The 27,511-nt window shown below is 36.2% G+C and overlaps 4 protein-coding genes across 5 annotated transcripts; 1 reads left to right on the top strand and 3 right to left on the bottom strand.

Moving 5' to 3' along the window:
• Nucleotides 1-6,635: 6,635 nt before the first annotated feature.
• LOC105164207 (uncharacterized) lies at nt 6,636-7,643 on the top strand. Its single transcript, XM_011082817.3, has 2 exons — nt 6,636-6,786; nt 6,911-7,643. Exons 1-2 carry the CDS (start codon nt 6,727-6,729, stop codon nt 7,496-7,498), a joined length of 648 nt encoding a protein of 215 aa, XP_011081119.1. The 5' UTR covers nt 6,636-6,726; the 3' UTR covers nt 7,499-7,643.
• A 527-nt stretch (nt 7,644-8,170) lies between these two features.
• On the bottom strand, nt 8,171-13,452 carry LOC105164206 (uncharacterized). Of its 2 annotated transcripts, none has more exons than XM_011082816.3 (7): nt 13,013-13,452; nt 11,307-11,366; nt 11,131-11,213; nt 9,541-9,605; nt 9,425-9,458; nt 8,797-8,867; nt 8,171-8,618 (listed from the first exon to the last, which is right to left on the bottom strand). In XM_011082816.3, exons 1-7 carry the CDS (start codon nt 13,296-13,298, stop codon nt 8,528-8,530), a joined length of 690 nt encoding a protein of 229 aa, XP_011081118.1. In that variant the 5' UTR covers nt 13,299-13,452; the 3' UTR covers nt 8,171-8,527. The 2 variants fall into 2 exon arrangements, with proteins under 2 accessions (XP_011081118.1, XP_011081117.1); XM_011082815.3 differs by having other exon boundaries at nt 9,395-9,458; nt 13,013-13,449.
• A 1,454-nt stretch (nt 13,453-14,906) lies between these two features.
• LOC105164205 (uncharacterized) lies at nt 14,907-18,903 on the bottom strand. The gene is made up of 7 exons (XM_011082814.3): nt 18,772-18,903; nt 17,471-17,886; nt 17,225-17,394; nt 17,051-17,131; nt 16,867-16,942; nt 16,694-16,786; nt 14,907-15,460 (listed from the first exon to the last, which is right to left on the bottom strand). The coding sequence occupies exons 2-7, from the start codon at nt 17,865-17,867 to the stop codon at nt 15,240-15,242; spliced, it is 1,038 nt and encodes a 345-aa protein (XP_011081116.1). The 5' UTR covers nt 17,868-17,886; nt 18,772-18,903; the 3' UTR covers nt 14,907-15,239.
• Nucleotides 18,904-23,939: 5,036 nt separating this feature from the next.
• Nucleotides 23,940-24,782, bottom strand: LOC105178709 (uncharacterized). The gene has a single exon (XM_011102240.2). It carries the CDS (start codon nt 24,780-24,782, stop codon nt 23,940-23,942), a length of 843 nt encoding a protein of 280 aa, XP_011100542.2.
• Between the last annotated feature and the right edge of the window lie 2,729 nt (nt 24,783-27,511).

The following is a 27,511-nucleotide window of genomic DNA, read 5'->3' on the forward strand; positions in this document are numbered from 1 at the left end:
GGTGGGAGTTATTGCGTGTTTTAATTTAGAACTGAATATTTTACTAATTTTGTTGGGATTTTAAATGGTTCTTTATTTCAAAATTTTGATGTCAATAAATGATATGTAAAAAAACTTTTCCTTTTTCCTAGTTAAGTTCCTCCAAAGATTTAGTACAAAAAGGTAAGTGTTATATTTTTATTTATTTAGGAGAAATGATTGAGTTATGTAATTGATGGAATAAAATATACTTAATGACATGAAAATTATATATATCCAACACCTTAAACGTATAATCCTCAACCATTATAAAAATAATCACACTCAAAAAGATAATCAAATACTCAAATATCGTAGAATATATTTAAAAGAATATAATGTTGGACATATATTATTATAAAAAAGAATATAAAAACTTAATATTTGATAGATAGTATTATCAGAAAAATATAAAAATTTCAGAAAAAAAAGTGTAAAACCCTAATTAAAATACTAAGAAAGTGAATCAATTATTAAACGAACCTTATTAGGGACAAGAGCAACAACTCTAGAATAATAGTAGAAAAAATTGATGTCGACATGATATTAATGTTGTACAACATTGTCATGAGGCCGTACCATGGAGAATCAAGTGGTTGGATGTTGGATGGTTTGTTGGTCAACTGTTGATAACCCTTAGATGTTTTCAAAAGTCAACGTGATGATTGGCGGCCGATACTCCCTTACATTTCCTATAATTTGAATATAATAATAATAATAATAATTCATTTTCATTACGTATTTCGTACATACGGACATCGATGCTAGGCCCATCACTGTCCAAAAGTATTATTTGAACGTCTCACATTCTTATTTTTATTTTTATAATTTTTTATAAATTATAGCATAGTTGTATTAAAATTTATCATAATTATATATATTTTATCGTTGTTTGAAAAATTATAAATATTTTTATAAAATTAACGATCGTCTAACAAATGACTTCTATAATGGGCTGTTACAAAAGGGTGTTTATTAGACGATTGTTAAGTTTTTAGAACTATTTGTAATTTTTAAAATAATAAGGGATTTGTGATTGTAACAAATTTTAGGAAAATGTTTTATAATTTTACCTTATTCTTTTAAATTATAAAACTAAATCGAAATGAATCTATTGTGACTATTTCAATATAAATAACCTAAACTTCATAAAATAATCTTTTCATAAGAACCCGTTGATTTATTGTCCAACTTAAAAAGTCTTTATATTGTTTATTAATTTTTAAAAATCTTTTACAATTTATAAGATGTTACGAAGCGTTTGGTAAATTTTTAAGAAAATGAGCGTATGATATTCAAAAATAAAATATTATGAGTTATAAGCTGATTTTTTTTTAAAAAAAAATAAAGGAATTTAACACTTATTTTTAAAATCTTAATTAACAAGTTAGTTCACTTTATTTAAATTAATTATAAATTCGAAATTAGTGACTTACTATTGAGCTTCATAATCTATTTTTTTTTAACACTTAAAGTGATTATTTTTTAAATAAAATTTAATATTTTATAAACTTAAAAAATATCTTATAAGAAGTACGAATTATAAGATGTTTTGAATCAGTTCAGACAAACGCTTTTTTAATTATCGTAATTCCACTACCACAATAACGGATCAAATGCAATTTTTATTGAGACGAGCATTACGAATTTGCTACTGCCGTCTCGTAAAATATCACTAGAATAGAATTTAATATTGGGTATAACCAAAATTGTTAAATAATTATTATTAACTAAAAATAAAATAAAAATCAATACAAAAATTTAAATTATCCATCATAGAACAATTTTTGGCTGTAATAAATATTTTAGTTATACTTACAAAATTCATGATTTATAATTATTATATGATTGTGATAAATAATTATTTATTTTAAATTGTCACACACCGTTGCATCATTTCTTGAAAATCGAAAGGAAAAGGAACGATCGTTTCAGAAAAAAGAGATGGTATTGAAAAGATGGGATTACTTGTACGAACATCCCAACAAAAACAAGTACTGAATTGTGGGCAGAAAAAGTAGGAGTCGGAATCAATGACCTCATGATCATAATTGTCCTATTTTCATACCAACAAATATAAATTTATAAATAATTATAAGAATAATGCATTCTTCTCTCGTGAGGTTTAGTGTAGTTACACACAAATTTTAGTAATTTAAAAAATTATATATAGTATTATTGATATTTGCTTCTATTTAATAAATAAGTTCATCCATTAATCAAATTTCACCGAATTTAATGATATTAACAAAAATAAAAAAATATATATCTACCATCGACTGACTTATTAATAACTTATTGCAAGTTAAATAATTTTTTTTATGACCAAGTTATCCTCATACTTATTCACGTATTAATGAATGTAAAGAGGTATATTTTCACCGTTGTAAAGATAGCTTAGCCCGAAAAAAATTATTTGATCTACAATAAATCAGTATTAAGTCAATCCAGTGTGAATGTCAATTTTCATTCAGTTTTTTCTTAATATCAGCAAATTCAGTAATTTTGACTAATGAAGGGACTTATTTATTAGACGAAAATAAATTTCTAAGGGTGCTAAATATAATTTTCTAAATTATAGGGAGTTTATGTATAATTATATCAATTTTAGAAGAGGTGAATGTAATTAACCCAAATTATATCCACATCCCATGAAATTATATTTAATTACATAAATAATATTATTTTTTCTATAAAATTATCTTGACTTGATATATTCGTAGAGTGTATTTATGTAAAAAAATTTGCCACTACATGACGATTGTATTTGCAATTCTAATAAAACTACAAATTCATGGATTGTAATTATAATTTTGCAAAGGAAAGTGAGTATTTATATAAATAGATTTAATTTTAAGAGAATTAATTTGATTTTTTTGCAATTTTATTAGCATTTAGACATCCATTAATTACTAATAGTAAGCGATAACTACACTGCTCCCCGCTCATTTGGTATAATTATATTTAAATCTTTTATGATTTAAAAAATTAAATGTAATAACTCATATATTTATTTTGGTCTAAAAATAGACCCCTCCATCAAATTCACCAAATTTGTTGATATTAGTAAAAAAAATTGAATGTCTATATTACCCCCCCCCATTAACTTATTACTGACTTATTACTAGTCAAGCAATTTTTTTGTTTTACAAAACTACCATTATGTAATACACGTGATGAAGTATATATATTTTCACCCTTATAAGGATATGTTGGTCAGAAAAGATTTGTTTCATCTACAATAAGTAAATAATTATAATTCAATCGGGGTAAATATGTATTTTCATTCAACTTTTTTGCTGATGATCAATTTAACTAACAGAGGGATATATTTGTTAAATAAAAACAAATGTCTAGAAAATTAGATGTAATTTCCCAAACCATAGAAAAATTATGTATAGCTACACCAAACTTCAGGAAGGCGCAATATAGTTATCCCTAATAATAATTTTTTTTGAGAAAATTATAATTTTAGTTCCCAAGTATAGGTAGTTTGCAATATTAGTCCCATACTTTCCGAAATAGCCAATATTAGTTCAACACATTAGAAAAATGTTGCAAAGTTAGTTTCACGTCAAAAAAATTCCAACATTTGGGACTAACTTTGCAACGTTTTTCTAAAATATGGGTCTAACTTCGCAATATTTTTCTAAAATGTGAAACTAATATTGCAATTATGGAACTAAATTTGTAATATTTTTCTAAAGTGTGGGACTAATTTTGTAAATTTTTCCTAAAATATAAATTAATATTACAATCGTGGAACTAATTTTATAGTATTTTTCTTAAATTTCAAATAATAGGAAATTAATATTGCAAACCAGGCTATATTTTAAAACCGAAAATACAATTTTTCTCAATTATTTTCGTTTGGGACTGTTTATCACAATTTTCTAGATGTAATCCAATACTGTGTGCTACTGAGTGGTATTGATGTGGGTTTACCCGCCCATAATTTTATAATTGGCAAAAAGAAGTCCCATAAAAATTAAGAAAATATCTAAATACGTTAAAAATTGATTGGCTAAATTTATTTAAAATATCTTATAAATTTATATATTTTATAAAATATTTTTTAAAACTTGTATTATGGGAGATTTGTTTGAAATAGGCTTATGAAAAACTTAGTATAAATTTTGATACCAACAATTTTATAATTAGTATGAATAAAATTGAAATTTTTTTGTTAAAGATTGTAAATAAATTGGAAACTCTTTTTTTTTTTTTAAATGAACTTATAAGTATCTCACGTCTTATTTTTGTATGTCATAAATTTATTTTGTTTTTTTAAAAAAATATCAATCGTTTTTAATATTTTATAAATTCTAAAACATCTTATACAATATTTTAAAAAATTTATAAGTTCACCCAAATGCCACCATAATTTGTATTGACTTGAATTCCCGAGCGACAAGTCCATTTAACCATTAATTTCTAATTTGATGTGGTTGAGGTTTTTACGAAAGAATGAAACTGAAAATTTTACTCGCGACACGATAACTCACCAGGTGAAAACATGATTTTTGAGGGAGTTTTTTAGTAAGAGTGGTCACTATCAATTAATAGTAGTTAAAAAAAATAATATTTTGATATTTATAGTAGTGTTGGAAGTTATATTGTGTAGTGGGTTGCATTTGTTTAACATGTGCCTCATATATGTTAAATTACTTTTTTACCCTTGTAGGTTAATATTTTTTACCAATATACATCATAATTGAATAGAAGAGGTTGCTCGTTGTATATTATTTTAATGTGATTGATTCAAATAAATTATAACATCCGTCACAATATTGATAATTTACATAGAAAAAGTTGAAATAAGAGAAAAAGAAAAGTTTACATGAAAAATTAGAGAGCTTCTATGAATAAAAGAGAGTCATAATTATGAAGCCTTTTCTATCGTCATGAAAAGTTTATTATTAATTTGGTCAATATATTCAAAAATTACAGTCTTAGAGACCATCTCTTGTGGATTTGAAATTCAATCTTTTGGTCAAAATTTTAAGGGTAAATTACTATAAATTTTCTTGAAATTTAGCACAATTATAAATATTTTCTTGTTGTTTGAAAATCGATATCATCCCAATTTTAACGTCGTCCAACAATTAACTCAATTCGTTTGTCTATACTAGGTTTCATCTATTTCTTATCATAAACTACCAAATATCCTTATAAACTATAAATTATAATTTTACTTATTTTTAAACTCTTTTATGTGTTAAATGGACAATTCTTTTTAGATTTTTTAAAAAATTTGTTCCACCTTGTTTGACTTTATATATATATATATATATATATATATATTATGTTTTTAAAAGAAACAAAAACTACATCAAGTGTAAAGTTGACAATTCTAGGCTTTCAAATGTGAGACACATGTGTATATCATCAACCCCAAATGAAGGGTTTCGGGCGGGTACATGACTTTATTTTCATAGATGGTACAATGCGATCAATATCCCATTGTTTAAAGTATGTTCGCTTGACCATATTGAGTCTGGAGATTTTATTTTAAGAAAAATCTCGCTAAGAATATGAAAATTTGATTTTATAAGCCACTCAAATTTTTTATGTATAATTGACATGAAACACATACCTATATCGTGCACTAATTTTTGCATAAGCAACCCTAAATCCTAATGTCTTCCTAAATAAACAGGATTCTAGTGCAGATTGGTCAACCACATAAAACCGTCTCCAACAACTGAAACATCCGTCGCTTTTTTTTTGTCCACAATTTGACTTTATAAAACCTTCAAATCATGATATTTTATTAGGTAGGGATTTTTCCTACTTTGTTATTATGCAATGACAAATCATACTGACACATATATACTATGCATACCTACTTTTTAATTATCATGAAGAGTGATGGAATCAATGGTAGTTGTGTGCTAAAAATTGAGATAAGAGTCGAACTCTTTATATTTAAAATAATTATTAATTCATTCTGGTGCTAATGGTGAAAGCAATTTGTCAGTTAAAATACAATGATTTTGAAATTTTAAAGTAACAGAACTACACATTTTTTAGAATAACAATCCAAATAATATTTGAAAGTCTCAAAATAATACTCTATTTGCATTACTATTTTTGATTGTTAAGAGTGTTGTGAAATGTTTGAACGAAAATGAGGTGAATAGGGGTTCTTATAGAGGCTTGTAATGTTCAATTCAATAGACATGCCTAGTGGAAAAGATTATAATTTTTTATTTGGATGGACACGTCATTTCACTAGAATAGACATACTATTTCAAATGAAAGACACACCACTTCAGTGATGAAGTGATCCACATATTCTATTGATTGTACACTGTTGGATGATGGCTAAACAATATCAATCATCATTCACATATCACGAATTTATTATACATTTAAATCAATCATTTATTACAATTTAATTTGAACAAAATGAATAACGATAACAGCAACATGAAAAATACTGAAATTTTAGTTGGTCAACAACAGAAACATAGTAATATTGTACATAGTGTGTAAGTGACGTAATTGAATACATGAAATCCAGTTGCAATAATAATAGATTTTCCCATGTTGGATTTGTCAACGGTTCGGACACAGACGTTTCCTTCCATTCTTGCTTTTAAAAACCCAAATTGGCCACACCCTTTTCATCATTCCCACTCTCAAACCCCCAAGAAAAAGCACAATTTGAACACCAAGAAAAGAGGACAGAACTAAGCAGAAGACATGAAGCTTGTCTGGTCTCCAGAAACTGCCTCAAAGGCTTACATCGACACCGTTAGATCAGTGAGTTCTTATATATATATATATATATGTTGTATGTATATGAGATGTGTCTTTCTGATCAAGACTTAGTTTTAAGGATTTCTTCTTGTTAAATCTTTGCTTCTTTTCTGTTTGATATATGCAGTGTGAAGTTTCCAAAGGATCAAGTGTTGCAGAACTGGTTTCAGCCATGGCTGCCGGATGGAACACGCAGTTGGTCGTCGAAACGTGGTCGAAAGGCGGTGCGGTGGCCACGAGCATCGGTCTTGCAGTTGCGACGCATCACACAGGGGGACGGCACATTTGTGTAGTCCCTGATGAAGAGTCTCGATCAGAGTACGTGGACGCCATGAGGAAATCCGGTCAGCAGGCGGAGGTCGTGGTGGGGCAGCCGGAGGTAGCTGTGGAAGGGCTGGAAGGGATTGATTTCCTGGTGGTGGATGGGACGAGAAACGACTTTGTGAGAATACTGAGGGTGGCAAAACTAGGCCATAGAGGGGCTGTTCTGGTATGCAAGAATGCAAGCTCCAGGGCCGCCTCGGATTTCAGGTGGCGCAGCGTGCTCGATCGGAAGTCGAGGATCGTGAGGTCGGTGTTGCTGCCGGTGGGGCAGGGGTTGGACATAGCTCATATTGGTGCAAAAGGGGGAGACAAAGTTAAGGGGAAGAGCAAGAGCAAGTGGATTAGACATATAGATGAACAGTCAGGGGAAGAGTATGTGATCAGGACATAATTTCTTTGTAGAATGAAGTTGGCTGTAGCATATTTTTGGTTGTTTTCTTTGTTTGTACATAAGAAAGAAGAGTAATTTAGAGTTTTTCTGTGCATTCTGTTCACAATGAAAATGAGTTTGGTAAAAGTTGATTGCTTCTTCTTTATACAGCAGAGACAAGTCACCTACATATGTTATTTGAATTTGGTTTCTGCACTGGACATAATATTTAAGATTACCTATGGATGAATATGTTTAATGGATATGTGCTGCATCATTCTGCTGATAGAATTCACTGAAATTAACTGAAGATTTTAGTGTGAAGCTTTTTCCAATAGTCCATTTTTATATAAAGTATATTACAACGGGCTTGCTTGTCGTTGTATTCATTAAACAGTCATTAATTTTAAGAAAATATTTGTAACATTTTAAACAATGAATAGCATTTGTAATTATGACAAATCACTAAAAAGCCTATTGTAATTTAATATGCTGAAGCTTACAAAATAATCCATCAACTGAGAGAATTTTAAAAGGAGAATCCTTTCATTTGGTCTACTTTCAAACCAGAAACGATCAAATGACTCGGCTATATTGCACCAGAATTCAATGACTACAAAAGTCATAAGCCAACATGCGCAGCCCAAAACAAGATTATTGAAGGACAATAGCTCTGGAGGGAAAAAGAATGTGTTGAGAAAATAAGGCAATTTTTCAACCAACAGAGAAAAGGCGCCAAATCTTAACAAATCAAATATATCTAGCCTTTCCTGCTAGGTAAAATTCAGAATAACATGGCTAATGTGTCAGATGTGTTATTTCTTTCACTGTAAAATCCAATATTCAGGAGACTTGACTGGAGTGGTTCTCTTGTTCGTTCAGCAGCAACTCATTTACTTGGAATTAAGTGCTGACAATGGCAGTTTGCTGCTCAACAGATGGCCGTATAAAACAACAGCAGAAGTATGGCAAGGAACTAAATGTCGTTCAGAGCACTAATCACTGAACCTTAGGCAAGTAAAAGTAACATTAACAAGCTACACGCACAGATTAGTCCCAACTACCCCGGCTTCTCCGTAGCAATTTCTTATGCGACTGTGCTTTCTTCTTGTCCAGCCGTTTCTGCTCTGCAAGAGCCGACCTTTGGGTGAAAAAGAGAAAATGTCAGTTAATCCATAACCTTGACTTTGACTAGCAGTAAATTGGTTCTTTGAAACAAAAGACAAAACAAAGACAAGGAATGCAAGGAAGAAGGTGGGGGTGGGGGGAAACAGAGAGAAACAAAATTGAAAGTGCATTTTGCTAAGATGCGTCCTTACAATTTGGCAATCTTTTTTACTGTCTCTTCTGAAGGAGGTGGCGGAACATATGAAGCAGCATCAATAATAGCCTGCCTCATTCATTCAGAAATGATTCAACGCAAGCACAGAAAATCTTTCCACAACTAAAAACGCCATGTAACACCAGTGATAGTTCATAACATTCATATAGCCCCTATCTCTAGCCACAAAGCAACTAAGACAAAGAAATACATTGTGTATGTTTGGATTTGTTTTTAGAGATGATTTAAAATAATTTAAAATAAGTGTTGTATGTTTGATATTGTGCTTTGGGAGACAAAAGTTATTGTTCATTAATCATTGTCAAATCATGTCTCCTTTATATATATTTATATTTATATATGTATATATAGGTGTTGTATGTTTAACATTGTGTTTTTGGAGACAAAAATCAGTGTTCATTGTCAAATCACGTCTCTTTTATATTATATTTATATATATGTGTGTACATATTATATATAGAAAGCCCAAGACAAAATATTCACACAGATAAGGTGCCAAAAAAAAGCAGGCAAACATTGAGTTTGTTTTGGGCCATCTCCGAATGAAACCAAACAAAGTAGGTTTCTATATGTACCTGCAATTTCTTTTTTTGGTAAGTGAATACCTGTAATTTAGCCAAAGCATCTTCGACATTACCCCTAACAACAAAGATATCTGTAAGCAAGTGCTCTAGCTACAATAAAAATGAGAAACCATAATAGAGTAGAGGGGAAGAGTTACTGTTGAGTTCTAGTCTTCGTTGAAGTAATCACAATCTCCCCATCTTTATTGATCCGGTTCTTCTCCTGCCACAAGTATGAGTAGTTAAGAATAGAAGATGCTATACATCCATACAAAAACTTGCGAGGACTTATAATCTATGTAGTGGGAGAAATGAGGATAACTTAGATGCATTACATAAATTTGGCGTAACAAGATATTCACACTAATACATGTACTCAAACCTAAAAATGATACAAGAGAGATATTTCTTTTGGGGCTCAAATTAATAGTTCTTTTAGGTATTTCAAACACATCTTTAGCAGAGTCATCTTACTTACGAGAGGATGGAGCACTGTCAAGAGTGTATCAAAAACATATCTTCCTGACTGGATATAGCATAAGAAACTGATGTGCCAAAGTAACACAGCGTCTCATATTAGAGGCGCTGGTGCAAAATAACCTATTAGCAACTGTATGTCAGGCTAGAGAGAAATTTTGTGAGCGTATATTATAAAGTCCGCGAGAGTTTTGAAAAAACGGCCTGTGCCCTTTGGCTTTTTGGAACGTGGGAAAGACTTCGGCTACCTTATCGCAAGGGTTTCGACGAAAAAAAGCATCTCCACTAAATTAAGAGTTTAGATGCCCGAAGATCTAAGAAGGTTGAATCAGGTATAAGTGGGTGATTTCTTGAAGAAGGACCTAATTAGGCCAAGTAAGAGTCCATGGTCCAGTGCAGCAAAATACGTCAATAACAGAAAAGCAAGAAAGGGGAATGCCAAGGTTAGTGATCAACTTATAGCATTGTTTAGTGAGTCCCAAATCGCGACTCTACGGGGAAAATGAGAGAAAAACAAGATTCAAAAGAAAATTGTGATATTGCACATTGCAACAAACCTCTGTCAAAAATGGCAGGAAGCATCAAGAAGAAAAATGTATGTAATACAGGGAGAGAAATGCAAGACAAGTTAGGAAGGCCTTTTTCCTTATCAAGTCAAGAGCATGAAGAGAACATAAGTTTAAACTGGCCAACTTAATACCTTCCTGTCATGGACCATAGTTGTTAATGGTGCACCATGTTAAACTGGCAAGCAAGAATGTATTCTTGAAGAATGGCGCTGGCCTTAGGTGCATGCTTGGGTGCCTTCCCCAGGCAGCACCGCAAACATCTAGATTAGCTGCCCTGCATTCCTCTCTCTGAACGTATGTCTTTGTTTTCTTCTCTCCTCTATTTTCTTACATGTTTCTTATTTCTTCATTCTTTTCCCAGGCTCAGATTTGTTCCTTTTCTTCTATCTTCTTTTCTCTCTTCTTCCTCCTTTTTTCTCCTTCTGTTCTTCTGTTTTTTTTCTTTCCTTTTGCAGCCTATTCTGGGCCCTTTCTATCGCCTATGTTACTTTTCTCATTAAGTTATATTTTTCATACAATGAAACCCCAGATTGAGAATTAAAAAACAGCCATTAAAAACTTTAGTGCATTGCGCTAAGACGAGATCAAATGAAGAAAAATGAAACACATACATGTATATCCTCCATTAATATGCATGATAAAAAAGCTGCATGAAATAGAACATGGAAAATTATGGAAAAAAGAAATCAGAAAATGACTCACCATTTGCATAATCCTCTCCCTTACTCTTTCACTTAACCAATGTGCATTTTTTACATTAAACCGCATATCAACCTTAGTGTTCACTGCAGAGATAAGAATCTAATAAGCGCATATGCATACCCAGAAGATTGAATAATTGAAAATGATCCTAATGGATGAAAAGTGGCATCACACACCTTTGTTGACATTTTGTCCCCCAGGCCCACCACTCCTAGCATAGCCTATGGTGACATGCTCTGCGTGCACAAAAAAGAATTGAAGAATACTATACATTCATTACCAAGTAAAGCAGAAACCAAGTGCGCAATGGCCTATTCAATCCTAATAATATGTAGTTTACAGCCAGAACAGCACGAAAAAAGGCCTGTATGTATCGAGGATCTAGCAGAACCCATCTTCTATAAATTCCCCAATCCATGCCAAAAAAATAGAAAAATAAAGTCTCCTCTAAGTGAAGCATAAAAAATAGGTAAGACAGAATTAGGCAGCCTTACGAATTTGTCCATAGTCAAAACCAACCAAAAATCAATACGGGTTATGCAGGAGCTACCAGTTGGTGAGTTGCAGAGCCTAGATATTTAAGAGATGCTTAACAACCAGAATATGGAGACATATTTAAATATCACCAAAATGCCATGATATTTATGTGATAGACGCAAAGATGACAGAAAAGCACTAGAATCTGTCATGGTCCTAACCACCATTCTAATTGGTTAATTCATGCACTGGGACAAGATGCAATATTCTAGATTTCTGCATAGGAACTTCTACAAAGAAAAATTCCATATACCACTAAAGAGGAAATCATTGCTTGGTCAAAGCATCTGCTTTGAAGTAAACAATTCACCGTATCATTTCTTCAGATGATGGCGGAAACCCAGCCACTAACCTTCAAATATGCAACCATAAGCTCAAAAGGCACAGACAACAGGGCCATAGCCTATGTGGATGAGCTGGTGGTCAATGAACCATCATTGTCCCTCAGCAACTAGGCAACAAAGTGCGGACACCTTGAGGAATTCAGTATGGGCTATTGACTTGCGATTGTAGATGAGATGAACAAAGGGAAGGTAAAATAGAGAAAAATAAAATCCTAGAAGGGAACCTCAGCTCTTCTAAAAATAAAAAGAATAGGGCCTTATTCTTCCATCTGCTCTTCGTAAGACCGGTAATTCTTCATACACAGACACAGAAAGGGAAGGAAGTTGAGTCTCCTCGGATCTCACATCAGCAACTGGCAACTGCTCTATCAATGTCTGGTGTAAGAACTCAATGTTGAATTGAGGATCTAAGATTATTGAACTCGGGCCTCAAGCCCATCAAAAAACTTACGGAGCCCTTTTCTATTCTACCCGGCAAAAGGCCCCTGCAGCTTAAAAACTCAACTGATTGAAGAAGACCCTCAGACCAGCAGGATGTGACTCCAGGGTAAAGTGTAAAGCTTATTATGGGGAATAAAGAAAAGGAAGGTCGTGAAAAATGGACATCTGGCAAGCAAAAGTTTCCCAATGCAATAACAAGGAATCAGATAGTCAGGTAATGCACACATCATGCTTATTTACACACTTATGGTCAGCTTGTATTAGTAATTCTTCAAGTTTCTATTGCACTTCAGCGCTACCAGAATCCTGTCAATATAGTGCATTATGATTATGCAGAAAGCATTATAAGTCAAATTCCTCAAGAACACAAAAATATCATCAGTAATTCGATGTTGCACAGCTAAGACATTAATGTAAGCTCTCTTTCAACGGTTCCGCGTCAAGCGAAACTTATACTCTAAAACAACACTATTAACAACAACCAAAAAATGGACATTTCGTTCGCTTCCAGAATACTTTCAAAAAGTATATACAACCAAACCAAATTACAGAACTTTTACCAAGTGTTAATTTGGGGATGGGCTCCACACCACCTCCGGCGGCTTTATAGCGCTCCTCAGCTTGGTATAGCAGCCGCTGAACCTCCGCCAGCCGCGCCGGCGACTTCTTCTCCTCGCCGCCGGATTTCGTCGAGGCGCACCTAACAGCGGAGTAACCAGCTGGTGTTATACCGAAGTCATTAACCTGCGACTTCGCACGAAACAAAGGAACGAAGATCTGCGAATGAAGCGTAGGGCGGAATATTGATCGAGCGAGCACCATGTTGATGGCTGTGGCTGCCATCATCAGAATCAAGGAAACTGTTAAACCCTAAAATAGAAAAATAGGGATTAAATTTTGATGAATAATCTTTTCCTAGTGGTAGTGGCTCTCAATTCTTTTAATCAGAAAAATGAGTAAAATTCATCACCAATTTTGTTAGGGTTAATTGGTGTCCATATAGTATTTTAGTACTTTAATCATATACGATAGTAAAATGGACCTTTTAACTTTTTAATTTTTGCGAATTTCGTCCTTTGATCATCGAATTTTTATTAAGTTGTCGGAAGAGTGGGACAGCTATATTTTTAAACAAACAAATAATATTAACGTGGCTTAAATAGCCGCGTCCTGATGCTTAGGTGAAATTGGAAGGAAAAACTAATTTCCCTATGTTATTATATCTGATTATTATATTAGATAATAATTTTTTAAATCATTTTTCACTAATTTTATTTACAATTTTTCATAAGATATTATTTAGTAAGTAACTATGTTATATATTAAATCCAAGACGGTATTGCAATTTTGAAAAAAATTTAAATTTTTAGGTTTTATAAGTAAATTTTAATATCTTAATTAAATACAAATAAATAACTTCGATCATACTTATGTTCTATATTTTTATTATATTAATTAGAAAAATTAGTACTTTAAATTTGTTTAATGAATAAATATAAAGGTGGTAAAAAGTATTAAAAATATAATAATTTGGATAACCAAATTGAACGAATAAATAGATGACTAAAATATTTATCCTAATTCATATTTCTTTAATTTTCATTAAGTATATTTAGTAATCTTATTTTAAAATTTAAGGGTAAAATGATAATTATAACAAAAAAAATAGAAAATTAATAGAATATCAAAATAATATTAATAGTGAGATTGATATACCAATTTGATCGTGTATAAATATTCGGCTATCAAAATGATATTAATAATAAAATTTATGTACCAAGTAAATTTTAAAGTTTGATTACACATAGACCTCAACTGCAAATGCAAAATCGCGCTTACCCTCAAAAAAGTTTTAAAATTTCACTTATACCCATTTTGAAAACTCACTGTTTACACCTAACATCATTTTATTAAAATTTAAATTAAAAATATTTTTAAAAAACAAAGATTTTTTACTCCTCCTTCTACGTTTTTATATAATAATTTTATAATTATAAAAAAAATATAATAATATTAACTCACTATATAAATTTATATATACATTATATTTATCCCTTTACAAATATAAAAATAGACATAAAAAAATATTAATGAAATGCAAAACAAAAAGTTTAAGCAATCTTTTTTTACTTACATAAGAATTTTCCATTCAAACCATAATGAGAGAGATCTGACATAAATTGAGAATTCCCAAAAGAGTGTAAATGTAATATCAAAATTTCTTTCGAAAAAAATATAATTTAACATTTTAAAAAAGGTCTAAGTATAATATATCCCCAAATTTTGATATTGACGTGAAAAACTAGCTATCTAAGTGAAAAAAAACCTCAAGATTGTACAGAATCAATGTTAGAAATCCTATAAAGACTATATGAAACCCAAATCCATACCCGGAAACTAAGATTACAACAATCCATTACACCATCTTGGCAAGGATGTATGTCTGCAGAAAGATTGAAGATAACCGCAGCTTCAATATTAAAAAGCATCTTACAGATTGATATAACCTGTCACCTGTTTTTCAGCACCACCAACTTTGAAAGAAACTGGTAGCAAAAACGAAGAGAAAGTAGACGTTCATATTGCTAAAGCCTCTGAAAAATTAAAAGAGATTACCCTATATGTTCATTACTGGAAATCGTAAACGACACCGAACTACTACATTCGAACTAGTGCCAACCACAAATTTGATGCAGGATTTGCCGATATACATTTCTCACAATAAAACCAGGATAAGTGCCACCTCTTGGTAGAGGGACTTCCAAGTGGAATCATCTGTGGAAATTTCTAATGTCTTTGCGCTTGATTACTGGAGCCAGCTCCATTTGTCCTAAGGCGCGATGAGCCTGCTCCATCACTGAGATGAGTTCTCACTCTTCCTGAATGATGTCGGGAACCTGCCATTCCTCCAACCTCTGGTTTCAAGCTTCCAAGATTGTTGGATCTTTCAGTAGAAGGAAGCGCCCAGCCACCTCTATTACTTCTCTGCTGACTGCTGCTTGCAGATCCTAAAAATTTCACAGGCAATCAACGTGCAAAAACCCTCAAACCCCTCAGTCGAGACATCAAAAGGTCAGACTGACGAAACAGATAATTTGACAAGGACTGGCAAAGGTCAGTGAGCACATACATGTAAGACCTAGTAGTATATCTTAACTACCTTCCAAAATTCGGACGACCAACATGACGGAAGCACACAACTAAATCATTCACCATGTACCAACTTTTGTGGATGCTTCAACAACCAAATGAACATATAAGCATAGCTGTTAATAGCGCATGTTGCGCCATGGCGCAAGGGTCCCTTGGAGCCATGGCGCACGGCACGGTGCGTGCGCACAGTTTTATAGTACGGCGCACATGTACAGAAATAAATTATATATTTCATACATCGATATATATTCACATCAATAATGTACAAATAAGTAAATATAAATACTAGAAATAATTTTAATCATCATATCATACCATAACAGAAATTTGCGAAATAATAAGTTTTTGGGAAAAAAAAAAGAGTTCAAAACATACAAGATGATTAAACAAATAATCATTATGAAATAAGCACAAATATATAATATCCATCATTCAAAATCCAAATCTTCCCTAATTTCTAATTTCACTCGTTTTGCAAGACATTTTGATTGTTTTTTTTTAATAAATTAACTGAAATAAAGGCTGGGCTAAAAAGCCCAGCCTTTATTTAAACTGGGCTTCGCTCAGTTTTTTTTAGGCCCCAGCCCTTTTCATAGGCGCCTCCGCACCATGGACAATCGCACGCCATGGTATCACCATAAGCAACTCATCGCCATTTTACAGCCTGCACAATGTGCGCCGCGCGCCGTGGCACGCACCATTAATAACTATGCATATAAGACACTTTAACCAATATGGAGAAGCCGAAAAACTTAAAGAGGATGAGCTTAAACCATCCCTGCCCGCTATATGGAAATTGAATTCAATGGCAAATTAGAATAGACAAGGAAATGGTATAGTTTACCACGGCATCACATGCAAACAATAAGCTTGTCATGCTGAACCTAATCATTTCCTAAGTTCCAAAATTTACCAGACCTGAGTTAAACGTATCTTCACCGCAATATAGTAACTTCATTACAGAAAACCACCAGGACATAGTGATTACGGAGCAACCAACAATATCATGGTTGAATTTGAATATCAGAAGCAGTCAACCTCCGCAGGATAAAGGAAAAAAGGAGCAGAAAAAGAGTTGCATGACATACGCATAACATCTTGAGCAGTGATTTCCTCACTCAATCCAGGGAGATGCTTCCTAACATTTCCTTTCCACGCTTCCTCAAAACCAGCAAGTTCATCTAAGCAAGAAAATTATCAATATTTTTGTCGCAACAGTATCATCAGGCTGGTGAGCTTCACATAAATACTATCACCCTACCTTCATTAAGGTTGTGCAGAGTCTGCATTGTATCCACATGACCATCCGACTTCAATTTCCTTGTGAGAGAATGACCCTAAAAACATGGTAAAAAATCACATCCAGACACTTGAATTGCCAAAATAAAGATTCATGTCGTATATATACATGAGATAGGAGAGTATTGAGAGTGTAGGGAGCATACCTTGTCATGGATGCCCCTTGACACCCTATGAGTTGCTTGACCAGTAGATGAATTAGCTTCTTTGCATTCTTCAAATGTTAACTATCAACAGAGGTGATAATATGCACATTAATGGAAATAAGACCAAGCCCAACGAAAAACAGAGCAAACAATTCAGCAAGAAGTTGGACTTACTCCGTCACTCCCCATCCTCCTTGTCCTAGAAGAACTGTAGTACGCACCATTTGCACCACCATAAGAAACAGTAGAGCTTTGAAAAGTGAAGCTATGCGACTGGGGCTGCGACCTTACATGGTGCATCTGGTTTATATCATTTCTGTGAGACATTTGCTTACTCTTTTTCTCTGCAAGACCAAAAAGGAGTATATAAACACCCATCAAAAGCAAAAGTCTAATCAACCATTAGAATATAAAACACACCAGTAGCTTCATCATCGGGATCCTCCACCAGAGGCTCTCGGTTGGACCTTCCATGTTTTCTTGGATTCTCTTTTTTCTCCTTTCTGCTTTCCTTTTCATCTTTTTCATCATCAGAGTTCAGCTCTTCAATTATTGGTCCCCTTGATCGATTGGATTGGGCCGTTTGATGTTCAAGAAACCCAGAAGCATGTGGGTTCATCAATGGCCCTCTAGTAGAGCCGAAAAACTCTGATTCAAACATACTTCCAAACGGACGGGTGAAAAAAGGATCATCAAATGGATCCCTTCCCCCAAAAAAGCTAGATATCAGACTCCTTTGGCCACCAAAGCTGCCAAAACTACCAAAACCACCGAACGGATCGCCAAAACCAAAGAATGGATCTCTACCTCCCTGCATTTCTTTCTCTGCTGGCTCCCTGGAAAAGTCATACGGAAGTGACAGACGTTAATGAGAAAGGGTGCGGAGAGTTATGCTTTTACTTCAATGATGCCCCTAAACTTTAGACAGGAGGCATAATTGTAACAGTCAACAATTTCCTAAAGAACATGATCTATAGCCAGGGAACAATAAACCTATAAGCCCCTACAACTATGCCAAAAATGCAGTGAAAGCTGTGATTTTATCTACCAACACCAACTCCAATCCTGTATTCATATGTGTAATTAAGTCCTAACTTATTGAAGGATATGACTCATATGACCTCCAACTCATCAATTATTTCTGAACACTTCGAAAACCTTTGAAATCTGCTTTGCAAAGAAACAGCTGTACAGTATATGCCACAGGCCAACAGCCATTTAAATTCCACCTCAACAAGGATCCGGGAGTAAAATCACAAGTAATAGAAGGAAAATGGAATACTCAGATCACGCCAAATTAATGAATATCTTCAAACGCACAAACTTCCACAAGCCCTACTCGATGATTTCCATTACTAAAATTCCAAACCCTATTACCAATAAAACGAACGACTTCAAATTCCACGAAACTAACTCCACGTCCGAACTTAAAGAATTCTCCCCCCTTTCAGAAATAAATATCTTTTAGTTAAAATCATAGATAGAAATTAATACCGAAAAATCACAACCAACTGATTATCAACCAACAACACTACTAAATTCCAAAAATGACAAAAACAGACAGATTATCCTCAGAAATCATATGAAATTCACAATAAAAAATACAATACACCATATCAATATTACCGCCACAAGCAATCGCTAAATTGTCGCGGATTATCTCAAAATAGACACATATGTATCAAAATAAGCCATTAGTCGATGCAAAACTAGAAATTTACCTGGTGATCGGGTGGGGAAACCGGCAATAATTAGAATTCCGCAGGGCAGAGTGCAGAGGAACAGAAGAGAATTGAAGTTGGATGAAATGATGAAGAAAATCTCAGCATTGAAAGGAAAGGGCCGACTTTTAAATACAGAGAGACAAAACAAAGTGGGAAGCTTCTGGTACACGGGCCCACGGACTAATTGGGCTCTGACTGTCCAGGAACTGTTTGGGTCATGAAACTTTAATTGGGCTTAATTGGATATGCTGCAGCCCAAATATTACTAGGGAGTAAAACAATTAACTTGTTGTCAGTTATATACACCGACACTACAAAAAATTATGCCGTGTAGGATGGATACTGCATCAATTATTGTGAGAGGCGGCATTTCATTCTTTCAAAAATTAAATAAAAAAGAAACTTAACACGGGCGATTACTTGTTTGACACTATAAATTTATTTCTCTTTTGTATATTTTATGAATATAAAATATAAAAATTTCTTAAAATTAATTAAATAAATAATGTCTTCCCATTTGATTTTATTTACCTCGTTTTGTTTTTATTTTTTTAAAAGTTATATTCTTTCTTTTAGCAATATTTTTAGTTTACTAATGTTTGACGTATAATTGAAATGAAAGTATTTCTCATTTTATAAATTATTCATCATTTGTATACATATACTGGCGTATACGTCTCCTTTACACAAAAATTATAAAAACAATCGTATCGAAACTGTATCGTGTCCTAAACTTTGATCAATTATGTCTTATCGTATTTATATCGTATTATACTTATTTTGTATTTTGTTGTATCTTGTTTGTATAGTGGACTCAATCCAAATGTATTTAGGAAAGATGGTTGGCATTGGTGAGAGATGAAAAGAGCAAAATTGATTGAAATTTGAAATAGTGTCCCTTCCCTATTTCTATGCACTGGGAATCCGAGTTTGAAGGTTTTAAGCGACAATGAGAAAAATTATACTAAAGCTGCATATTAGCTAATAATAACTTTTCTTTCCCATAATAATGTGTTACACAATGTTAAATTCAGGAGTATTTATAAATGTCGAAAATAAGTATTTTATTAGTTTATTGTTAAAAATTATTGACAAAAAATAAGTGATTTTTGTGCTTACAGATTCTATTATTGAGCTACTTAAATTGATTTAAGTTGATTTATTTAAGAGACAAAGTATAAATAGCTCTCTACCAATTTCTGCAACTTATTGGTGAAACTGTAAATATTAAATTATTTTTTTAAACACTCTAACTTCAACTTTTTTTCACTTTTAATTTTTGTTTGGGTAAATTACCACTATTTCCTCTGAAATTTGACATAATTACGAATACTCCCTAATTATTTAAAAAATTACAAATACCTCCCTCAAATAGAAAATAATTATGTAGCCCCTAGACGGTGAAGTGAACATTACAAATAGAAAATACTGAATTATTTGACGACATTTTTAGTTTATCTATATTGTATAAAATACTTCCAAAATTCTAGCCAACTAGTTTTCCATATATTGTCCTTTCAGAAAGTATTCTATTGATATGTCTATAGCATGAAAATACCAAAAGATCAGTTTTCTTTTCTTTGATGTGTTGTGACTTAGTCGATGGTTCTGTCACGTCTTGTTGTGGTAGGATAAGAATCTTATAAGATACTTTCTTCCAAATAATATATTGATATTGATGATGTCCCTTAAAATTATTGGGTCAAACTCACAAGTTAGGCATACTAGCCCAACTGGCTCACCAGTAGAGCGGATAAAGGCCCATCAGTAGGACGGATGATGCCCACCAGTGAGGAAAAAAGGCCCACAGGCTTACCTGCTACTTTACTGAGCTGGCAGGCCAAAAAAAAAAGTCAATTTCAAACGGATACATCATCATACACCTGGAAAGACACGCCATATAGCTTGTCAATATTGTGCACGTTACCCTAAAATATCTCCAGGTGTTTTCAAGTAAATCGGTGGCAAATGGGCTGGAAAGTATACAAATAACCAACTCTCGGATTTTTAGGTAGATTTGGCAGGGTTCAATCCAACTCACGTATCTTAGTCAATATCTATCCAAATCACCAACAATTTATTGTGGATAACAACCAACTCAAAGAGCTTTCAAATGACGTATGGAACCCAGTAATTGACCATGTATCCAACTTTGTACAAGTCTATAAATAGAGGTCTTATGAAGGCTTCTAACAACATCGTTATTCACGCTCAAACTCTCATTTTCTAGTACCAAAATTTTATAATAGATGAACAATATCATTTATATAAAAAATAATTAGCATTCAGATGCTCAAGCCATTAAGAGAATAGGGAGATGCGCAGCTTATTGAGAGAATAGGGAAATAAATAAAGTACTTAGAATGGACAATAGAGCCGGTAAAGTGTGTGAATAGTAGTGGATTTGAATGTAGAAAGTGTAGTGAAGCGCATAATATAACGTAGTGTTGCATAACATGTGCAACATATATATATCGCCCAAAATTATCTTTTTCTCTTTATCTCCATAAAATCCTCCCAAAATTATCTTTTTCTCTTTATCTCCACAAAATCAATCATTTTTTTTTTTGGGTGAAATGTAAGTTTCATTCAACCAAAAATAATATTTACAATGTACTCCGGGCATACCCGGAGAGATACAAAAACCCACGCTAAAGATTAAGAACAATCAAAACCGTGTGGGAAAAGTGTCCAAAAGACCCTATACAATGTAACCTTGACTAAATTTATAAGCCTCTCGGGACAGGCCGTTGACCCCTCGAAAATGACTTCGTTGCTGCCTCCAAAGTGTGTACACCGTGCATGCCAAAGCGAGGTGTCGCGCTTTGTTCTGCATGGAAGAACCTATCTTTTCCTTCTTGAGCCACTTGACCGCACTTTGAAGGGTTGACATAGTCCTGTTAATGCCAATCCAGTGTCGGATGCGTGCCCAAACGAAGTTGCTGAACGGACACTCAAAGAAAAGATGCTTAGCCGATTCCTTGGTGTTGATGCATAGCGAGCACAAATCCTCCTCTTGGAGGAATCCAAGTCTGTCCCTTGTAGCTAGTCTACCGCGCAAGCCAAGCCACAAGATGAATGAGTACTTCGGTGGGATAAATGCCTTCCATATAGCCGCTTTCCAAGGCTGCCTCGCAAGTTTCGGCCTGAAGTACTCATAAGCCTCGACGTTTGGAGACCCTTCGGGGTGGACCATCTCGTCATTTCTACAATTGCTGCCTCCGGAGACCCAAAATCAGTGACCATCCTGTTGCGAATATCGGCAAGCCGTTGGAGGAGTGGGGAATCCCCCTTCTTCGGTTGCCAGTCCCAGATTGATGCGCCTCTAAGGTAGACACCGTTGACCCACTGCACCCACAACATGTCTGCCTTGCGGTGAATGTTCCATAATACACGGGCAAGGAGGGCCACGTTCCAAGACTGTATGTGTCGAATTCCGAGTCCACCTTCTTCCTTAGGATGGCAGATTTCCTCCCAGGCGACCGGTGCCCTCCGAGAGTTCCATAGAAAGTTCCTGCAAAGTCGGTGGATTTTCTCGATGACCGCCGCTGGAAGTGGGAAAACTTGGAGCCAGAAGCACTCCACCCCCTGAATTACTGATCGGATAAGTTCCAGTCGGCCTGCATAAGATAGGGATTTGCCCGTCCACTTCGAAATGCAGTTGGCAATTTGATCCACAAGCGGTGAGTAGTTGGTGACCGAAAGCCGCTATGCCGCTAGTGGAATGCCAAGGTATCTGACCGGCATCTCACCTCTCGCAAATTCCATCCGAGCGAGAATCCCATCAAGCTCCTCATTTTGGATGCCCGCTGTGAAAATGCTTGACTTCGAGGTATTGACGGTGAGGCCGGATGTGTCCCTGAACTCTTGGAGGCATTCCATCAAGACGTGAATAGATCGAAGGTCGCCACGAGAGAAAAGCATGAGGTCGTCAGCGAAGATGAGGTGCGTGATTTTCAACTTCTCGCACTTGGGGTGGAAGTTGAAGTCCGAATTGGTTGTTTTCCTCTTGACCAGTCGAGAGAAATATTCCATGCAAAGAAGGAAGAGGGCCGGCGACATCGGGTCTCCTTGCCTTAGGCCTTTCTTCCCCGGAAAAAACCCGTGAAGGGAGCCGTTCAACGCCACTGAAAAAGAAGAACTGCAAATGCATTCCATAATCCAATTTACAAACAGTGGTGGAAAACCATACCCGTGAAGCACTCAAGCGAGAAATGACCATGAGACTGAATCGAATGCCTTGTGTAGATCGACGTTGATAGTACATCGAGGTGAAATCCGTTTCCTCGAGTACTGCCGCACCATTTCTTGGGCCAAGAAAATATTGTCGGTGATATTGCGGCCTCCAACAAATGCTACTTGGCATCGGTCAATCAAATGCTCCAAAACAGGTGCTAGCCGGTCCAAGATGATTTTCGTGATGGCCTTGTAGATCACATTGCAGCGCGAAATCGGCCGATAATCCGCAACAGAGGTGGAATGATCTGATTTCGGCACAAGGGCAATGATAGTGTGATTGAGCTGCCGTAGCATCCGCCCACTCCTAAAGAAATCCAGGACGGCCCTGCAAACTTGATCACCCACAATGTTCCATGCTTTCTTGAAAAAGCACGAGGAATATCCATCTGGGCCGGGAGCCTTGTTGTCGCTAATGTGGAATATGGCATCCTTGACCTCCAACGGTGTGACTTCCCTACAAAGCTCCGCAGTATGCTCGGAGGTGAGTATGTGGCCCCATTCAAATACACCATCGTCGACAGGGAGGGTGTGAGCCTCGGTGCCCAAGAGTGATGTGTAGTAATCAACGAACTCTTGGGCAATACCCTCGGCAGCAGTTATAACAGTCCCGTTCGCCCTAGTGACCGCCCCGATGGAATTCCTAGCGACATTCCTCTTCACCATGTCGTGGAAGAACTTGGTGTTGCGGTCCCCCTCCTTAAGAAAATGGATTTTGGTTTTCTGGTAGAAGAAGTGCCGCTCTGCCTCGGCAAGGAAAACGGACTTCTTCCTAAGATCTCCCAAAGCGTCCCGTAGCGCCACATCTCCCGAATTAGATTCAAGTTGATTTTGGGCTTCTTGCAGGGCGAGCTCAGCCTCTTTGGCCCTGGCGGAGATGTGGCTGTAGTGCTGCATGTTGAAAGCCTTGAGCGCGCCTTTAAGTGCTTTCAGCCTCCGACAAAGGCGTATTGCGGCGTTCCTTCCACGCTCAAGTTCCATCTCGCTTCAACAGTAGCTAAGAAATCCGGATGATCTGCCCACATATTGAAAAAGCGAAATGGTTTTGGCTTAGTGGGTGCATGATCAAAGATAGAAACAATACCCGGAGAATGGTCGGAAAGGCATCCCGGTGGATTGAAATGGGCAGAGCAATGCAAACCAGCCTCAAGCCATTCATTGTTGTATAAGACCCGATCGAGCTTGCACCATACGGGGTTGCTTTCGTTGTTGGAGTACCATGTGTAGTAGCAGCTCGTAGTGGGAATGTCGAGTAATCCAAGTGCTATGCAACAGTCTACAAAATCCTTGAGCTCATACCAAGTCGGTGCCACACACAACTGCTTCTCCTCGGGAGATTTCACACAGTTGAAATCGCCCATAATAAGCCATGGCATGCTCGGTCCTTGTCCCAAATCAGAAAGTTTCTCCCACATGCTCCTTCTATTGACAACAGAATAAAGACCATATGTAAATGAAATATAGAAGGAGAGTTGAGAGGACTTATTCGTGGCACGGCAGTGGATCACTTGGGGCGATATCTCAACCGGGTGTAGGTCAATGACTGTCGGGTCCCAAACCACTAGGATGCGTCCGCCGGCAATGGTGTCAAAGTTGTTGGTTTGGCACCATCCCCGAAATGTGCGGCTAAGAATCTTCGGAATACTTGATGCTGCAAGCTTCGTCTCCAAAATGCCCAAAAGGCAAAGCCGGTTATTCTTAATGAGGTGGGCAACCCCATTGTGCTTGAGAGGCCGATTAAAGCCTCTCACGTTCCAGAATCCTATCTTCATGGGGATTGAGGGGGGGACTCCCCTCCGGCCTTATTTTTCGGTGTGCTGCCCGATGCTGCATTCCCCTCAGTCGTTCTGCCCGCCATTTTATGCTGTGTGGACGTCGACGAATCAGTTGACGAGCTCTCAGAATAAGCCGGTGAAGGAACCACTGCTTGCTTAGGGTTGGTCGGTTGCGGTGCCTTTATGGTTAGTCGTCCCTGTTCCACCTTGCCGGCTGGTGGAGAAGACGGTTGTTGCACCTCTACTACTGGCTTGGTTGCGGTGACTGTAGCTTTGCCCTTGTTCTTCCTCTGCACTACCGTCCATTCAGCAGGCTTCATCTTTGTTGCCTCTACCGGCTTCGCTTGTGCAGCAGGGGTAGTAGTGGCAGGGACAACTGCGGGACAACGGCCGGTAGACCTTGACATGTTTCTTGCAAGTGCCCAAACCTGTTACATGCTGTGCAGAATTTGGGGGTGAATTCATAAACCACCGACTGCTTTCTGGTTATGCCATTTGGCATAACAAACTCCACTTCGTCGATGAGTTTCTTTGATGCATCGACCTCAACCATGATTCGGGCGTAGGATATCCGTTCCATTTTCATCGTAAGTGAATCCATGATAATGGGATTGCCAATCCTCGAACCGATCTTGCCAAGCGCATTCGGGTGCCAACACTCAAGGGGGAGTGATGGCAGGGTGGCCCAAACCGGTGTAAGGCTTATATCATCTTCTTTAAATTCGAAGCAGTCAGGCATGTGTTTCAGAAGAAGGGGCCGTCCATATACGAAATAAGGACCTCCGGCTAGTATTCGCTGTCTATCCTCCTCTCGGGCAAAACGAAAGATTAACCAACCGCTCCCGTGCTGCTGGAAGGTTGCTCCCCAAGAGTGAGAAAGCGTTCTGATTGCTTTTAGTCCGGGAAATTTGCCGGCTATGTATCCAACGAGGCAATATCCCAGTTTGGCCCGAACATCGAGCAAGTCGTCGGAACCCAAAGTGAGTGGGTCGTCGTCCACCGCAAATTTAGTGAGCTTGTGTTCATCGGTTAACTTGCGATTAGTGCTGAATAGACCGGCGAAGGAGACTGTTTTCTTGCCCGTATTTTCAGTGGTGGGCTCGATCGCCGGCTGTTTTGCCTCCGGCCGTGGATCAGTTGCGTTCTCTACATTATACTTTGCAACAAAGGAGGGGGAAGCCTCCAAATCAGAAATGAAACCATGGAAAACCGAAGCACTAACCTTGGCAGTGGTGGTGGTGGCGCTAGGTTTCTGCCCGGCTGGTTTAATGGGCGGATCATGGACTGTTGCAGTAGCATTTTTTTCAGTTTCAGCTGCTGCCGATAACCGGACGGAGGGCTGGCCGGAAGCGGCGTTTGCAGCACTTTTCATTGCCTTCTTGTTCTTTGCCATGGCTGCTTTTTGGGACAAGGAGGGTTTGCAGCAGTGGCTGAAGTTGCTGCAGAAATATGCAGCACCAAAAGAGGAATGTACTACAGGAAATGCAGAAAACAACAGCCAAACAGGGAAAGCACAGGCTGCGTAGAGAAGAAGACAGTTTTTGTTGCTGCCAAAAATGGAAACTCCCACCTACCACCGGGCAGCTCTGTTTGGACGAAAAAAATGGCTGAAAAATGCTCAACACCAGCAGCAAAACGAAGGCAAAAGAGACAGCAACAACAGCAGAAAATAGCAGCAGAAAATGGCTGCAAAAAGCAGCAGAAAATCGCTCAAACAGCAGCAGAAACTCACCCAAAATAGCAGCTGAAACTCGCCCAAAACGATGGCAAAACACATAGAAACACCAGCAAAACGATGGCAAACTGCAACCCGTGCAAATGGCTGCAAATAGCAGCAGAACGCCCAAAACAGCAGCAGAAATCGCCCAAAACAGCAGCAGAAACAGCAGAAAATGCAGAAACTGTTTTAACACTTCAGTGGGGGCTTTTCAGCCGGCAAGACGACTTCAAAACCCAAAACCATTCGGTAGAAACGATGATCAGCCGAAGGGAAAACGTTTAATCGGTCCGAAATTTGCAGAATCTTGAAGAAGAGACATGGAAGAGCAAACTAAGATGAGACACTCTAGAGAGAAAACTTTCTAGAGAGAGAAAACTCTTAACCCCACTAACTGACACAAAATCAATCATTTGATTTTGTGGGAGGTGGTTGAGTCACTTGTATTGAAATCTGGGGAACAACCTCCTAGATTTGTATGAGTGAATTAGATAGGGGAAGTAGATTATGCATTTCAAGTGGGCTTTGTGGGGCGTTTAGTGGTGGGGGGTGACTTGTATAGCCGAATCAATATCCGTAGGCCTCAGGCTGTTGGCGCCTGCCTTCCTTCCTTGCAATCTATAGGGCCAACGGACTTTTAGGACTTTCAAAAAACAGGTTAGGGGTGTCAATAATGTTGTAACAGACTTTGTATTTAGATCTACTAAAGCTAGGGGTGTTCAATTCGAATCGAAGCGAAGGTTTGATTAATTGAAATTTTGATACGTTTCGATTTGGTTCGATGAAAAGCAAATTTATTTTGGTTCAATTTAGTTTTTGTATCGAATTAATCGAAATTATATATACATATATAAAGTAATGTCAATTTATTTATTATAAGTACATATATTAAGATATTTAATATTTATATAATATTTTTTTATTATATTTATATGCAAGCAAACGTAACAATATTCACTCTCTACCCTCGTTGCATTCAAGCTCGTCACTTGTCACACATTTTACAAGC

Source organism: Sesamum indicum, linkage group LG6 (assembly GCF_026168435.1).
Source record: "Sesamum indicum cultivar Baizhima isolate 11 linkage group LG6, ASM2616843v1, whole genome shotgun sequence".
Lineage (NCBI taxonomy): Eukaryota > Viridiplantae > Streptophyta > Magnoliopsida > Lamiales > Pedaliaceae > Sesamum > Sesamum indicum.